The 17,615-nt window shown below is 42.5% G+C and overlaps 1 protein-coding gene across 3 annotated transcripts in view; it reads right to left on the reverse strand.

The window, feature by feature from the left end:
- The window catches only part of nfic (nuclear factor I/C), an 81,787-nt gene that overhangs the window by 12,276 nt on the left and 51,896 nt on the right, over positions 1 to 17,615 (reverse strand). For all 3 annotated transcript variants that reach the window (XM_028403156.1, XM_028403154.1, XM_028403155.1), the window contains exons 5-7: positions 5,636 to 5,710; positions 4,053 to 4,127; positions 3,701 to 3,821 (exon numbers count right to left, since the gene is read on the reverse strand). In XM_028403156.1, coding sequence (XP_028258957.1) covers positions 3,701 to 3,821; positions 4,053 to 4,127; positions 5,636 to 5,710 — 271 coding nt within the window. The remainder of the gene's footprint in view (positions 1 to 3,700; positions 3,822 to 4,052; positions 4,128 to 5,635; positions 5,711 to 17,615) is intronic.

Consider the following 17,615-nt stretch of genomic DNA (forward strand, 5'->3'; position numbering starts at 1 on the left):
GTCATGGCGATTTATATGAATTTCTTCAGGGTATAAGCCTTATATAAAAAAATTGGGTTCCAGCTTTAATTTCACAGACAAAATCTCCTGTAACATATCCCTAACCTATCCCTAATTCTCTGAGTTTTGGACATGATCATAGACAATGAAACAAAGTGCCCTTATCTTCTCTACATCTATTACACAGATCTGGGATCTGTATATTGAATTTGTTAAGTTTGGTATAAAATAAAGTTTCATTAGCCAATTGAATTGCAGTAACTTTAGACGTGTATTGCCCATCTTCGTTTGGGCTACCTCACAGGCTTTTCTCCATTTGAGCCATCCACCTCATTACTAACTTCAGTGGTGATAAAGATCATTCCACATAAAATGAGGAGTGATCTGGCTATAACTTAAGCTTGTCCTCGACTTACACACCTCCTCCTCTGTTCAAAAAAGAAACTAATATTCATATTTGCCAAAAAAGTTACATTGTACTAACCAGGTACATAGCAAAGCCATAAGGTAACCCACATTTGTTACCCTCTTTGAGCTTAATTAGTTTGATTGACTGCTAGGCCATCAAACTAATTAAGCTCATTAGATGCTGCTCTATCAAACTTGTACTCAGAATTTTCTAATTCGTTTTCTCATTCGTCTTAATCGTTTTCGCGCGCCAGGCTTTCAAAGTTGGAGTGGTTTTTGAGGTCTCCTCTGCTGTTACCATGGTGACAGACTGACACACAGAGGCATACACAGAGGCATACACAGAGGCATACAAAGCTCTGAATTGCTCTGATTCTCCAGCAATTCAGAGCAATCCTTCACATCAGCATTCAAAGCAATGCTTCAGCTGCAGAAATCAAACCTTTTCTAGTTTACCTAACCAAATTTGTCCTCCTGGTAAACAGGAAGTGTAGATAAAAGTCTCCCCTTTAAATAATAATAATAAGTAGTAAGTAAAATTAAATGCAGTTTCATAGCGTCTTATAAATTTCCAGACTGACAGAATAACAGAAACAGAAATAAATCCTCAAAGTCACAGATGAATATTGCAGTCTTTTAGCCCCGTGCCTTAACTGAGGAACACTGGTGCAGATACCCGTAATATCTAACGAAGAAATATTACAAAATCAGGAGTAATTGAAACTCATATTACCACAAAGTTCGGTTCATAATCACCCCAGTTATCAGCTACAATGTTTGTTGTGCACGACAGTCAATTGTTTTACCGCCCCCCTGTCTTGATTATCCTGTATTGCCCTCCTCTTGGATCCGACATGCAAAATCCTCCTCCGGCTTTCGAAAAATCTGCGTTTTGTCCCTGAATGTTACCAGCAGCCTGGCCAGAGGAATCATGCCATGTCGTATCCCCAGGTCGTGGAGCTGTTGTCTCCTCATGAGGTTGAATTCCTTCTGCTTCTTACGTAGTTCAGCCGTGATGTCAGGGTAGAAGCATACAGGTTTATCCTCGTATAAAACTTGAGCTTTTGTTTTGGTTGCTTTTACCACCAGTGCCTTGTCGCTCAGGAGTTTCATGATAAATGTTTTTGGCTGAGTGTTAGGAACGTATCTCGGACCGACACGGAGTCTCCAGGAATTGTTTTGACTTGAGCTGAGGGATGTCAAGCGCCACTGGGATCCAGGATTCAAGAAAGGAGCAAGCATCTCCACCCTCCACCTTCTCCGGTAAATTCACCAGCCTCAGATAGGACCTCCGGGATCTGGTTTCCAAATCGATGATCTTGACTGCCATGTCCCTGTTTTGGTTTTCAAGGCTCAGAACTTTTGCTTGCAGGCTGGCTACCGTGTCCTCAGTGTCAGAGATGCGCGTCTCAGCATTTACCATGCGCTCCATGCATTCTCCAACCTTGGTTCTCATTCCTTGACGGCTAGTACTCCGTCTGTACTCCCCAGTCTGTATCAGTGGGAAAGATGTGGACATAGTCCCATCTTACAAGTTCCTGGGGGTCCAACTGGACAATAAACTGGAGTGGTCCACAAACACTGAGGCAGTGTGAAAGAAGGGCATGAGCAGACTGTACTTCCTGAGGAGACTCAGGTCCTTCAATGCAGCAGGATGCTCCACATGTTCTACCAGTCTGTCATGGCAAGCACCATCTTCTTTGCTGTGGTGTGCTGGGGATCAGGCATTAAAGCAAAGGACGCCAACAGACTGGACAAACTCATCAAAAATGCAGGGTCTGTTGTTGGCTTTAAGCTAAGATAAGCTCGTGTATGTGTATGTGTATAAGAGTTTTTGCTTGTGTTTATTGTATTTATTGTTTTTGATATGCTGCTGCTACAACTTAATTTCCCCACGGGGATTAATAAAGTAAATATCTATCTATCTAAATCTATTTGAGAAGTCAGCTTTTAGGTCTGTAATAGCTTCAAGAATTGGAGCTATTACAGACACAGGCTCTTGCGCTGCCTGTGTCTTCCATGCTCGGGCTAGCTTTAGCTTCTCTACTTTCTTTGGTTAGCCCGAAATCAATCTACCCTTGTAAAGATTTTCCACGACGTTTACTCGACTTGCAGTTTGTATTACAGTATTGAAAAATTAACTTTTTAACGAATTAACGAATTGTAGTTTGCAGAGGTAAGAGGCGTGCATAGTGTGCCTAGTGTGCTGCCATACCCGGAAGTCCATAGTGGACATTTTTGTTGCTATACAACAACTAATGATAAATGAAAGTCAATATTTTGGCTAATCTTTGACACATCCATGACTGATTTTTTTAAAATAGTAAACTACTAGTAGTAGTAAAACAAATCATCTGTGACATCAAGTGATGTGAATTTTCGGAGTCGACTATGTCGTATACGACATGAGAGATTATGTCTTACAAAGTCACTCGTATTTCAATCATTCCTCAAAACGATTGTTGTTGTTTGGTAATGTTTTGGTAATGTTTGGTAGTTTTCAGTAGGGCTAATGTTGTTTAACCCTCATGGACTGTTCGGACATTTTTGTCTTCTGAGAGAAATTTTTCTGTTTATTTTGGCCATAACTTTGTCAATATGTGGACAAATTGAATCATTTTTCCTCAACCAGCTTAATTTTACATAAATTTTGTTAATATGATTTTAAAATTTTTCATAGGTCAACAGTACACTGTGGGCAAATTTTACCCCCTAATGTGTTGTTCGGGGACAAAAACGTCCCCTAACTTTAACGGTTTTAAAAATATATCAGATAAATATTTTTTTGAAATTGTTTTGCATAGACCTTTTAATTAACTTCAGTTCTTTAAAGGTATTAAAGTTTTTATAGCAGTTTTTGGAGTGTATATTTTTGTCCCTAATGACACAAATGGGTAGTAATTGTGTTTCACAGTGTTCTATTGATGTATTAGAAACATTTACATTTGAATTCTAAAATGTGTCGAGAGTCTTGGTTACAAGATTTTTTGTCCTATATGCACCAACACAGACAGAATGGTGGCCAGGTAAAAAGGAAAAAATGCCCACATCGACAAACAATTTCCCGGTGATACACAAGGGTTAAAGTAACTTAATCTAACTGTAAGATTCAGGTGAGAGCTATAGTAAGTAATGACTGAAATTATTGCTACATTTAAAAAGAAACAAAGCAGGGTGTGTAGATGTAGGAGAGCAGTTTTCACTTAGATTTTATGAGTATCCTTATTTGTGTGTTTGTTCGTGGGTAAGTGTGTTGGTGTATATGTGTGTGTGCTTGAAATCATGAAATCACCCGCTGGATGAGGTGCTTGCCAGTGATCGTCTGAGACTGACAGGCTGGTTGAGGTCATAGGCCAGATGACCATGAAGTTCCCCCATAGAGAAACTCGGTCCTACCCCAGTTACTACGGGAGCTTGACAGGGAAAACAAAAGTTAGCTTCATGACTGGACACCTTGTCAAAATATTTTGAACAATTTATTGAAAAATATCACATAACAAAATAGGATGACTGAATTAAAAACATAACAAATCAGGCACTCCGGATTGTTCATTGTCTGGCACAGTAATTTAGTGGATTTACAATTAGACTAGACTATAGCCTATTGATTTGGTTACCGTAATACAGTAGTATAGCAGACTTACTTCTTGAAACTTGGATCAGCTCAGTAACACTGAAAACTCCTGATGTTATAAAACTTTCCTGAAACTCTGGACCATCTGCAAAAACACAACAAAAATGAGAGTAACTAATAAATTCATTATTTTTCCAATCAAATTGTTTCTAGGTGCTTTACAGAATCCCAGCGTAGGAAACCTGCAGTGGCTTAGGATAGGCCTAAGCCACTGCAGGTTTCCAGAATAGCTGTTAATCAGCCCTATTCTAGCTGTATCAACAGGTATGTCAAGAAGTAACTGTAACTAAATATCTGTGGATGCTCTCATTCATCCAGGTTATAGTCATTTCCAAGAGTTTAAATCGAGGCAGCTGGACTCAAGGATTGTTTTTTGAAGACGTTTCGCCACTCCTGTGCTGTGCCATCCCTCTGTGTAGTGGTTGTTTGGTTACACCAATATAGAGAGATCTGCACTGAACTGCATAGATTACATTGCTCTGTCTGTCTCTGGGAGTTTTGTCCTTGTAGAGCTGGGTTTAAAGTGTACTGGGATCTGATGTGCATTGAAAACCCTTCTGAGTTTCTCAGAAACTCCTGATATATGACAATGTTTTTTGGGCGTGACTAGTCCTTGATTTAAACTCTTGGAAATAACTGTAACTATACCGGCCCTACATACTTTGTTTTAGACTAGTGATATGCTTTATTAAACAGAAAGGTTTTAAGTCTGATCTTAAAGATGCCTCTCAAACCCAAATTGGCATCTGGTTCCACAGTAAGGGCACCTGGTGATTAAAGGCTTGTCCTCCCATTCTACTTTTTTGGGAATTAGAGTAAACCTGCACTCTACGATCTGAGTGTTCTATTGGGAATATATGGTAGTATGAGATCCAGCTGATATAACAGACCTAACAGGGCTTCACGTGTAAGAAGAAGAATTTTAAAGCCTATTCTAAATTTTTACCGTAAACCAATGAAGAGAAGCCAAGATGGGGGAGATGCTAAATCGAGTCCAACCTCTGGTTGCTGGATTATGGGTCAGCTGCAGGCTATTAAGGGAGTAATTTGGACATTCTGACAACAATGAATTACAATAGTCCAGCCTAGAGGTAACAAAAGCATGGACAAGTTTTTCTGCATTACACTGAGAGAATGCAACTGATCTTAACAATATTATAGAGGGGAAAAAGGTGGTCTTAGATATCTGTTTAATATGAGGGATAAACGACATGTCCTGTTTAAAGATCATCATCCAAAGTAATGCCATCCAGAGATAGAATGTTATGAGCAATTCTAGTACTGAGATGTTTGGGGCTCTATACAATTATTGCAGTTTTGTCTGATTTTAATAGTAAAACATAAAGGTCATCCAATTCTTTATGTCCTTAAGACATGCCTGAAGTCCGACTAACAGCTGTCTCCTCAGGCTCAGGCAGAGGTTCAGGCTCAGTCAGACCCCCGAGTCAACTAAAGGTCTGATCACAGCAATCTTAAATGACTGTGGTACACAATTTATTATTTACAAAACAGTAATGGCTCATGTAATTAGTTTAGGATGTATTATTTACCTGACAGAAAAGGGTAACAAAATGCTTAAATCCTTGTCATTACCCATTGTGGCAGTTCGACTGTCCTCCTGATCAGAACCCACTCCTGTACGACTGGGACTGCTGCTCTGCTCTGCCTCTGGAAAGAAAGAGTAGGACATTCCCATTTCTCATTTCACCTCATACAATAAAAAAGGGAGAAGAAGCCTTGACTTCCCAAGACTGACAAATGGTCTCATATCTATCATTGTTTTTAACTCATTGTGATGTAACCCTGTTACATATACAAAATGACTAATACAGTATACTTCAACTTATCTGTCATGCTTACAAAAGTCAGCTAATCAGTAAGTTTAAATGATAAGATAAGATATAAGATAATCCTTTATTAGTCCCCCACAGGGGAAATTCAGAGATAATTCCAGTTATACTGTATTATAGTCAACCTAACCCACTTTAAAATACAGTTTAAACAGGTTTAAATCCACACTCATCCTTACTATTAAATTATGGCTTTGATTAGTGGTCAAATGGACACAGGATGCAAGCACAAAATGTTATTGAAAGCTGATAACGCATGTTTAACACTAGGATGGTAGTCAAAGGAACTTCCAAGCTTCATCGTTTCAAACACAAAATGCTTGACACTCTAACATGCTCTCCGCTCCTGGTGTGCACCACAGTTTTTCTCCCAAGCGACAACCATCGGAGCTGAAACATAAGGCCAATCTAAAAAGGCAGCAATAAATAAAATGTACTCTTATTAAGGCATGTCTTCTACACGTCTTCAAACTTTATGAACATGCTGAGGGCTCTGCCCTGAACACCTCCATATGTTGACATCCTGCCTTAATTAAACATCCATTCTGAACATCCTATGTTCAGTGCCAAATGATAGAAGGGACAGCACAAGGGAGGGGGCTGGCTGTGACTCCCGGATTCTGTTTTGAACATAATTCTTTTGAGTCCTCATTTGGGTCCTGTTTAAACTGCTACATTTAACGTAATACTTCCAATCGTTAAGCTTTACAGAGTATTTTGAGGTCATTATACAGGTGGATAAGCACCCTGAAGGTGGTTTCCTTGGTTTAATCAAAAGTGTAATTACTGCCATATTGAGAGAGGGAGGGAGGCATGCATTGTTAAAACATTCTTGATATATGTAAATTAAAGGTGGTACAAGTTTGTCTTTACAATCTTTATATATCTCGATTGGGATTCTATCAGGCCCCAGGGTTTTGCCTGCATTCAAAATATGCTGTTAAAAAAATAAGGGAACACTAAAATTAATGAAATATTCCTGTTGAAAATATTCATTTATGACATAGTGAAATACGTTAAACAAAATAAACAAAATAACATAAAAATGATCAGCGTAAATCAAAATGATCATCCCATGGAGGTCTGGATTTGGAACCATACAAAATAAAAGTGGAAAATCACATTACAGGCTGATCCAACTGGCTTGCATTCAAGTTAGGTAGTTGCTTCAAACTTTCATCACATGGTCAGAGCACCGCCCTGAACATCTCTATGCAATCATGATCTGTGCTGCTCATGGCGCTCCCTTGTGGTGGAGACAGGAAGTGCCATGTTCTACACTAACATGCACTAACACTGTTTAATCCTTCCCTATCATTTCACAGCCAAATGATGATAACAGACTTGAAGTGCTATTGTAATTGTCAGTATTATTATTATTATTTTCACCACTAAGCTTCCCATTTTCACCCCTTTGCCATGCATGAAAACTCATGAAATTTTGCAAAGTCATCAGGGGTGGCGAAAATTGCAATATTTTGTGGTCACTGCAAATGGGCGGGGCAAAATGGCTCTACAGCAACCCCTTGAAATGTTCAAAACCCCTGAAATTTGGCATAGTTTGACATAGCTGCATGAAAATCAGTACACATGTTTATCATACTGAGACGCACCAAAAAGTCTCTTGACACCATGACTTCAACACAACAGGAAGTCTGCCATCTTGGGTGGAAGTTGGCGATTTTGGTGATTTCCACCATTGGTATGTGGACGAACTCCTCCTAGGCATTTGGCCCGATCGACTTGATATTTGGTGGATGGACTAAAGGACCTGCTGATCAAATGTTATCAAAAGCTTTTCTCTAGATTAACCCTCAGGCGTCACTTTAAATTAACTACCCTTTTGTGTCATTTGGGACAAAAATGTTAACTTCCAAAAAACTGCAAAAAAACCGTAACAGATTAATTAGGGCCCGAGCACCGAATGGTGCGAGAGCCCTATTGAAATGCAAGCATATATTATTATTATTATACTTGATTATTCTTCCGGCTCCGGTATCACCATTTTGACCCCCTGAATGTGCTCAAAAACTCACCAAACTTGGCACAACATTGTCCCCTGACGAAAATCGCAACTTGCCACTGTCGCCATTGGTGGGCGTGGCTCTGCAGCGCCCCCTAAAGTGTGAAAATACTCACCGTGCTACAGACTTCAGACATACACTGATGTATCGCCTCGTGACAAGAAAAAAAGCTTCTTGGTCGAAAATTCCATGACGTACAGGAAGTCCGCCATTCTGAAAAAACCACGCCATGTTCCAATTTGCACTCCCTGCACTTTTGTGACCTCCATTGGGCTGAAAATTGGTGCACTTGCCCTTAAGGGGTCAAGGACCAAAAGTTATACCACATACTTCCAATGTGGATCAACAACATCAGGCATGCTGAGCCTGTCATTTTGAACAGATTGATATAATTATATGCACATGCGGGCGTGGCAACATGGCTCACCAGCGCCCCCTACATTGCCATGTGGGTTGCACTTTCACCTACACACACGAAAATTGGTACACCCGTAGCCGTGAAAAAAAGTCTCTTGGAGGTATCCTCTAAAACGCACAGGAAGTCTGCCATTTTGGAAAAACCATGCCATTTTGCATTTTTTTCTCCCCGCACTTCTGCAAACTTATCCATGGCGATTTGCCCAACATCGCTGAAAATTGGTCTGGTTACTCTCAAAGGGTTAGGGACCAAAAATTCTCAAAAACCCAGGACTTCGTCATACGGTCTGGCTGTGGCGCCACCACGACTTTGACCCTTCGCCAACACACAGGAAATAGATGTTTTTGTGGCTGTATCTCCCTCTCCCTGTAACTTTACAGTCATGCTGGGCATCTGACTCTGTGCAGATTGATATGCTGATATGCTACAGTCACTGCGCCACCTGCTGGCCGGAGGACCTGTCTTTTGTATATGTGTGTTTTGCTATACTCTGCTGACCTGCAGACCACTGCTCGTGCCGGTACAGGTGGGAGAGAGGTCATGGGATGATAGGAGAGGTGGCGGCTGCGAGTCCCATGGACCGCAAGGGCTGCGAGTGCCTGTCATCGCTGCTTGCAGCTTTAATATTTTTTCTTGCTTTTTTTGTGCATAAATATGTTAAATAACTTCAGCCCTGTTCAAAACATCAAACATTAAATAATTTGGAGGAATTTAAATGCCAGTTTGATTACTTTAGGGTCACAGTAATTTTTTATGAAAAAAACAAACAAAAAACGAGTTCTTTTCCATTAAACAAAAGGTGGCTAAGGCATTATTTTTAAATCTGTCATGGATATGTCAAAGATTAGCCAAAATATTGAGTTTGGTGCATTATTAGTTTTTTGTGTAGCAGCAATTTTAAAATTTACTACCCCTGTGTATCATTCAGGGACAAAAACGTCCACTTCCAAAAAAACAGATTAATATTTTTTTCTGCTTTTTTCTGCATAAATATGTTAAACAACTTTAGCTCTGCTCAAAACTACCAAACATTAAATAATTTTGAGGAATTCAGGGACCAAAAGTTTTCAAAACCACAGCATTTTGTCATAAGTCTGGCTGTGGCGTCGCCACGAAGTTGACCCTTCGCCAACTTACAGCAAATGTTGGATTTTGTTGTGGCTGTATCTCCCAAATACTTCATCCTATGTGGATGAAAAAAATCTGGCATGCTGAGCCTGTCATTCTGAACAGATATGCATATGCGGGCGTGGCCACATCATTTGCCAGCACCCCCAAGGATTGGACATGGATCCCACTTTGACCTACAGACACGAAAATCAGTAAACCAATGTATCTCCTCTGGATGAGAAAAACTGTCTCTTGGCGGTACCCCTCTAAAATGTACAGGAAGTCTGCCATTTTGAAAAACCTGCACCATTTTTGGTTTCACACCTGCCATATTTTTATGAACTCCTCTTCAAGGAACTTTCCCACTGGGCTGAAAATTAGTGAGCTCACTCTTAAGCCCATAAGGACCAAAACTTATCAAAACTGCAGAGCTTTATTACACGTAGTACAAATAGATGTTTCTGTGGCTGTATCTCCCACATACTTCATCCTATGTGGATGAAACTTTACAGTCATGCTGAACAGTATTTTGGTGTACTCCTCTGTCCTGCTGACCACTGCACGTGCCAGCAACAGGGGACAGAGGCTGCAAGACGATAAGGAGGTGATGGCTGTGAGGTCCTGTCATCGCTGCTTGCAGCTTTAATTTAATTTCAGGCTTCCTGCCAGCCCATATAAAATCAGAAAGAGTTTTATTTATAACTTTAATGTTGTTTGTCTTCAGAGATATGAAGAGCATACATAGAGAATAAATCATTTTCGAAGAATTATCGTCTTTATAAGATTGACTCTGCCAAGAAGGAAACGGGGAGCCTCTTCCAGCCCAACATCTTATCCTTAATATGTTTTACCATGGGGTTCGCATTTTCAGCATAAAGTTGACTAATTTTATCAGAGCAGATCTTAGGTATAAATGTCCAGCTGACCTGTAACTAATTATATTTAGGCGATCTGCCGGGAGAAATATTAGGTGGGGACAGGTATTTATTAAAAATTCTTATAGCTACTGCAAAGAAAGCTATTACTCGAAAATGGCTTCAGCCTGACCCACCCACGGAGGACAGCTGGTTAGACAAGGATACTCATGACATGGAAAGATTAACTTTTTTATTGAGACTGAGACCTGATTTGTATTCTGGTGTGTCCAGCTCCACCCCCACAACATCACCGGCCCTTCTGATCATGAGTATGTTTGTGTCCACTGCTTTCAGTCTGCTGCCCCAGAACAAAACAGCAAACAAAATGGCACTGGCAACCACAGACTCATAAAAAATCCTCAGCATAGTCTGACAGATGTTAAACGACCGGAGCCTCCTCAGAAAATAGAGGCCCTTCTTGTAGAGGGTAACAGTGTTCTTAGTCCAGTCCAGTTTATTGTCCAAAACAGGAGTGTTTTCACGTTATTGTTGATTTCCTTAATCGTGGGATGACAGTTTGGTTTTCCATTTGAAGGGAACACCTTGACTATAGTCAGGTGCTGGGTACACAAAAGCATATTTGATCCCTGCTTCCTGAAGCCTTCTGCATGTGTCCGCAGATTCTTGCCTTCACTTTACAATCCCCACAGAGAAGTCCTGAAAAAAAGATACTGCTTGACCATCCATCACTGCCTTTGTTCCTTGCTGCGCTTAGAATCCTCTGTCTGTCCGTGTAGTCGCGAAGCCTTAACAGGACAGCCCTGTCTGGAAGTGCCCCTGGAGGTACCACACAGTGAGGTCATTCTATTTTGAGATGCTCCCCTTGCATGTCCATGTTCAAGATCTCAGGAATCCATTTCTCAAGGATCGCGGGTGGATTCTTGCCTTCAGTACCTTCTTTCAGTCCAACAAGTAGAGTCAAGTTGTGGAGCGTTAGCCGCTGCATTATCCTCCAAATCGGACACTCGCTGTTCCACTGTCCCCAATCTATATACTAGCTTGTCTAGTTTCTCTGACATCTCTGTGACTGGTTTCAGAATATTAGCAAATTTAGTGTCCAGCATCTCCTCAATATTCCGCGTTACCTGCTGGACCGTACCATCACATGTGGGACCGGTGGAGTCTCTTCCAGGCTCAGTAACCGATTCTGGTTCTTCTTCATAATCAGAATCGTGTTTATTGCCATGTAAGTGAAGGGGATTCACATTACTAGGAATTTGCCTTAGTGATTGGTGCATACATAAGAACATATAATAATTAACATGAAATAAGATAGAACTAAGATAAAATGAAGGTAAATAAACTAAAGTAAGGCTAAATTGACATGGCATAACAGACATGACATAACAGACATACAATGAACAGAACATAAAATGAGTGGTGGTTGTACTGGCAAACATAGACCCTTATATGACCGAGTGGAACAGTGTAATAATGTAATAATGTAACAGGTACCACATACTTGCACACTAGTACCACCTCCCTAGTGTGCAAGTATGTGTATGTGTGAACAGTGCAAATAGTCATCAATATGCAGTGACTACTAAAGTGACCTTGTGAAGTGACAGTGCAGAGCAGTGTATTAATTACAGTTAAACAGTCCAACAGCAGAGGGGAAGAAGCTGTTCTTGTGGCGTGAGGTTCTGGTCCGAATGGACCGTAACCTCCTGCCTGAAGGGAGTGGCTCAAAGAGTCCGTGTCCAGGGTGAGAAGGGTCAGCTGTGATCCGACCTGCATGCCTCAGAGTCCTGGAGACGTACAGGTCTTGGATAGATGGCAGGCTGCAGCCTATCACCTTCTCAGCAGAGCGCACAACACGCTGCAGTCTGTGCTTGTCCCTGGCAGTGGCCCCAGCGTACCACACTGTGATGGAGGAGGTGAGGATGGACTCAATGATGGCCGTGTAGAACTGAACCATCATTCTGGCTGGCATCTTGAGTTTCCTCAGCTGCCACAGGAAGTACATCCTCTGCTGGGCCTTTTTGATGAGGGAGCTGATGGTGAGCTCCCACTTGAGGTCCTGGGTGATGGTGGTACCCAGGAAGCGGGAAGAGTCCACTGTGGAGATGGGGGTGTCTGTCAGGGTGAGGGGGGTGATGGAGCTGGCACTTTCCAAAAGTCTACAGTCATCTCCAGACTCATCCCCATCTGAGATGAGTCCAATGAAGCAATCCAGCTTGACAGACTGCTGGAGGTGCAGCAGTTGGTGTACAGGGAGAAGAGCAGAGGGGAAAGTACGCAGCCTTGGGGGGGACCGGTGCTGATGGTCCTTGTGTCCGAGACATTCGTCCCCAGCCTCACATGCTGTCTCCTGTCTGTCAGGAAGTCAGTGATCCACCGGCAGATGGAGTCTGGAACATGCAGCAGGGACAGCTTGTCTTGGAGGAGAGCTGGGCGGATTGTGTTGAAAGCAGAGCTGAAGTCCACAAACAGGATCCTAGCATAGGTTTCCCGGGGAGTCCAGATGCTGCAGGATGTAGTGAAGGGCCAGGTTGACAGCACAGCAGATCTGTTAGCTCTGTAGACGAATAGCAGAGGGTCCAGGAGGGGGGCTGTGATGGTCTTGAGGTGGGACAGTACCACCAGGTGCTCAAAGGACTTCATGACTACAGACGTCAGTGCCACAGGTCTGTAGTCATTAAGACCAGTGATCCCTGGCTTCTTGGGAACTGGAACTACGGTGGAGGATTTGAAGCAGGCTAGCACATGGCTTGACTCCAGAGAGGTGTTAAAGATGTCTGTGAACACTGGAGTCAGCTCGTCTGCACAGTGTCTTAGGGAGGAGGGGGACACACCATCAGGTCCAGGATCCTTGCGGGGGTTCAGTCTCCTGAACAGCCTGTTAACATCCTCCAGGATTGAGAGGGCAGCTGAAGGGGAGGAGGGGGGCAAGGAGGACTCTGATGAGGTGTCTTTGATGTGGTGTCAGGGCTGGATGATAGTCCATCAAAGCGGCAGTAGAACTCATTCAGACTGTTGGCTAATTGCAGGTCATCAGCTGAGTGGGGGGCTTTGGGCTTGTAATTGGTGATCTGTCTCAGTGCTTTCCACACAGAGGCAGAGTCGTTAGCAGAGAACTGCTGCTGGATTTTCTCAGAGTACTGCAGCCTCCTTCTCTAGCCTCAGCTGTCTGAGTTTAGCTGTGAACAAGGGTTTGTCATTGTTATAACTCACCCTGGTGCGTTTTGGCACAATACTGTCCTCACAGTACTGAATATATGACGTCACAGTGTCTGTATACTCATCAAGACTATCAGTGGCAGCCCTGAACACTTGGAGAGACAGTTTGGAGAGCTGTCTGTACGCAGGAATCAGATGGACCATCCCGTGGTCAGATAGTCCAAGAGCAGCACGGGGCACTGCGCAATATGCCTCGCTCCAGTGCGTTCTCCTCTCTGGTCGGGCATTTGATCAACTGTTTGTATTTCAGGAGTTCTTTGCTCAGATTTCCTTTATTAAAGTCACCAAGGACAATAATTAAGGAATCTGGATATGTTTGCTCCAAACACACAGAATGAATGAAGCAAACTCACGTGGAGAGTAAAATGGCTTTCAATGAATGAATAAGTATTCCAGAGCAGGAGAGCAGTGCTGGGAGATCACAGTCACATCAGTACACCAACCACTGTTGATATAGAAACAGACACCTCCACCTTTGGTTTTACCGGAGAGTTCCCTGTGGCGATCCGCTCGGAGGAGTTGGAATCCCTCCAGCTGCAGCGCGCAGTCCAGTATCTGTTCACAAAGCCAGGTCTCCGTGAAGCACAAAGCACAAGATGAAGAAAAGTCCCTGTCCCTTCTCATCAACGTTTGCGTTTGCATTTTAAAATACAGCTCCTCTTACTATGTAGAGGAGCAGAGACATATTAGGTCTTGAGGTTCAGCAATTTTGGAACAACTTCTGACACAAAGAGCCAGACTGCGTCGATGAGGCACGGCTTTCTCCTTCTTCCTACACTGCCTTGGCTTGGCATAGTTATGATGGCTCTTGGGAGCGTATTGACGCAGGTTAATGTAAAAGGAAACTTTTTTGAAAATGATGATGTGGGCATGATATTATTTTGGAAAATGGAGGGAAGGAAATAGTCTTTCAAAAAACCCGACTATGTGTAAATGGGGTCTCAGTGCTAGTGGATTGAAACCAACCAGAAGAGAAAAAAGTAAGAGCGGTGACACAGCTACCCCCACCTCAGAACAAACAGGAGCTGCTGTGGTTCTTGGGTATGTGTGAGGAAGCATCAGCTCCCTCCCGGATTGTTTAGTTATGAATTTATTTTGCAATATTCTGTCAATAGTGGAGTTTTTGTGTTTTGGTTGGAAGGTGGAAGGTGTGGCTACTTGAGGAAGAGGGCCCAAGGTGTGGAAGAGGGAAAAGGGCCCCTTTTTTTCTTCTCTCTCTTTCATGTAGGAAATGGCAGCTGAAAAGCGCAACATAAAGAAACAGTTGTTAACATAAAGAAGCTGAGTTCTGGGGGTTTTTTGTTTTGTTTTTTTATCTCCACCATTTTCTTTGTAATGTTTGAAGGAGGGAGGAAAAAAACGCTCCAACCCTGAAGTTTTATGATGTCAACAGACCAGTCACACTTTCAGTAGATGCAAGTTCAAAAGGCCTTAAAGCAGTCCTACGGCAGGATCAACAGCCTCTAGCATATTTATCAAGAGCACTTACTGACTGTCAGCAAAGATATGCACAGATAGAGAAAGAGGTACTTGCTATTGTCTATGGCTGTGAAAAATTTCATCCATATGTTTATGGAAGAGACATTTATGTTGAAAGTGACCACATGCCACTGGAGAGCATCTTTATAATGCCTTTGCACCAGGCTCCCATGAGGTTACAGAGAATGCTACTAAGACTACAAAGATACAACCCGAGGGTCACCTATAAGCCCTGTATTTCTGAAATGAAGAATTTTTGGAGAATATAAAATCACATACACTTTGGAATTGTTAAGTGCAAACACATTTGCAATATATTCTAAATATGTCTGCACATATTGAAGAGCAGTCTGTAATGAGAACAGAAATTGCAATCCGAGGGAGCATTACTATCATGCCCAGTACCAGATATACCATGGGAGAGAGTAGGAACTGATCTTTTCCACTACAAGGATCTGAGTTCCTGCTATGTGTGGATTACTTTTCAAAGTTCCCTGAAGTCACCAAGTTAAGAGACACCACAAGTGGCAGTGTTATAGTGAATGATGAATCATGTGTTATAATGAAATCAATGTTTGCCAGGCATGGTATTCCTGATGTGGTCATCTCAAATAATGGTCTTGAGTATACCAGTGCTGAGTTCAAAGACTTTGCAGAACGTTGGGCGTTCATACATATCCCACCCAGTCCCACACATGCCCAGCATACATGCCGACGTAGTGAGTTATTTTTTCTATGGGCAGCCTTAGGCCTGCCTCATTTTGACAAGCAAGCCTTGGTTTCTGACAGGCTTAAATGCTGATAGTCCTGGTTTGTGTTACATCATCAATACATTTGGTGACTGTGTCTGTGTACTCCTGGAGTTTGGTGTTGATGTCGTAAGTTGCAGTCTGCTTAAACACATCCCAGTCTGTTGTGCTAAAACTGTCCTGTAAAGCTCTTGTGGCTCCCTCTGGCCACACTCTTCTTCTTTGACCGGTTTGGCAACTTTTACCGGTGGTCTGTATGCTAGCATTAGCATTGATGTGATCAGAAGCTCCAAGGTGGGAGAGATGAAGGGTTTGTATGCAGTGTAAATAATGTCCAGTTTGTTGTTACTAGGGGTGGGACAGTTCAGGAAAAAAATACGAACCGTTCGGTACACGTGTTTCGGGGCGCGTGTTCTGTTCGGTTCTGGACATGCGCACAAAGTAATACAGGGAGGCATTTTTACCATCACTGAGACGAGTGTTGGCAACTTGCCGTCTCTTGCTACATTTCGCGGCTTTCCAAACTTTTTTTAATCAAAAGCTACTAGTGACTCACTCACTAGTGACTTTTGGAGACTGACGTGAAATCATTCTGCAGTCAGGCTACTGCTGCTGCTGATGAGACCAGCAGCAGCTTTGCGCACGTTTGGACGCAGAGTGGTGTGGGTCTCTCTGCTCTGCCTGCAGCTGAACCTGCTGCGTGAAGCTACAGTGAGACTGACCGGCTGTGGGTGTTTTGAGGCAGGGGAGGAGTTCACGGTTGCTGCCTGTCGGCAAGCAGCAACCATGCAGCAACCACTGTGCGTCCAATCGTGCGCAAAGCTGCTGCTGGTCTCGTCAGTGCTCACAGAGCGGGATGTAAATAGCATATTTCAATGGCAAAAATAAAAAGAAAACCACGGACATCAGTAATGTTAGCTTAACCTAGCGTAGTCATAGAGTTCAGTCTATCCAACTAAGCATGTCATGAGCAACGGTGGACAAAGCAACACACGTTCTGTCCGACGGTGTGTGTCTCTGTGTGTGTTTGTGTGTGTACACACATCGGGCATCGTGCGCAGACAGCAGCGCAGACAGAAATGACATGCTGCCGTGCAAATAAGATAAATAACATGAGCTGTTCAGTTTGTTTAATAAAGGAACAAGGTATAGACCTGTTGTGTAGTAAAGGTTTTCGTAAATGGCTTCTGTTATGATCTGCTAAAGAAATTAAAAAGAAATAAAATTGACTTGACCTGATATAATGATATGGGAAACACTGAACTGATTCTTAAATATGTTGAATGTTGGATAAATAGGCTATGTATTTTATGCTGTATTTTCCAGAGTGTTAAAGGCAGAACAAACCTCAACAATGTGAACCGAACTGAAAACCGTGACCTCAGAACCGTGATACAAACCGAACCATGGATTTAGTGAACCGTTCCATCCCTAGTTGTTACCACGTGTTGGAAAGTCTATGTGTTTGTGAAATTTTAAAAAACACAGTCTTGGGGTCTGCATGGTTGAAATCACCCACCAGGATGAGAAAAGCATCCGTGTGGGCTGTCTACTGCTCACTGACTTGTCTGCTGTTCACTGACTTGCAGGTAGAGCTCATTTATTGCCTTGCTCCTGTTGTTGTTGGAGCACGGTGGAATGTACACAGCTCCACAAGTGGTGACCAGTGTTTGCAAACCACAACAGTGTTCCGATCACAAGAGTCATTGATGTAAACACAGAGCCCGGTGCCACAGGTCTTTCCTCCTCTGTCCTGAATCACGTTAGCCAGTTAGCTGAATGGCGGAGTTCAGGACATTGTTATTTAGCCATGTTTCCGTGAACACAAATGCACAAAACACCCTTA

The sequence above is a fragment of the Parambassis ranga genome, chromosome 4 (assembly GCF_900634625.1).
Source record: "Parambassis ranga chromosome 4, fParRan2.1, whole genome shotgun sequence".
Taxonomy (NCBI): domain Eukaryota; kingdom Metazoa; phylum Chordata; class Actinopteri; family Ambassidae; genus Parambassis; species Parambassis ranga.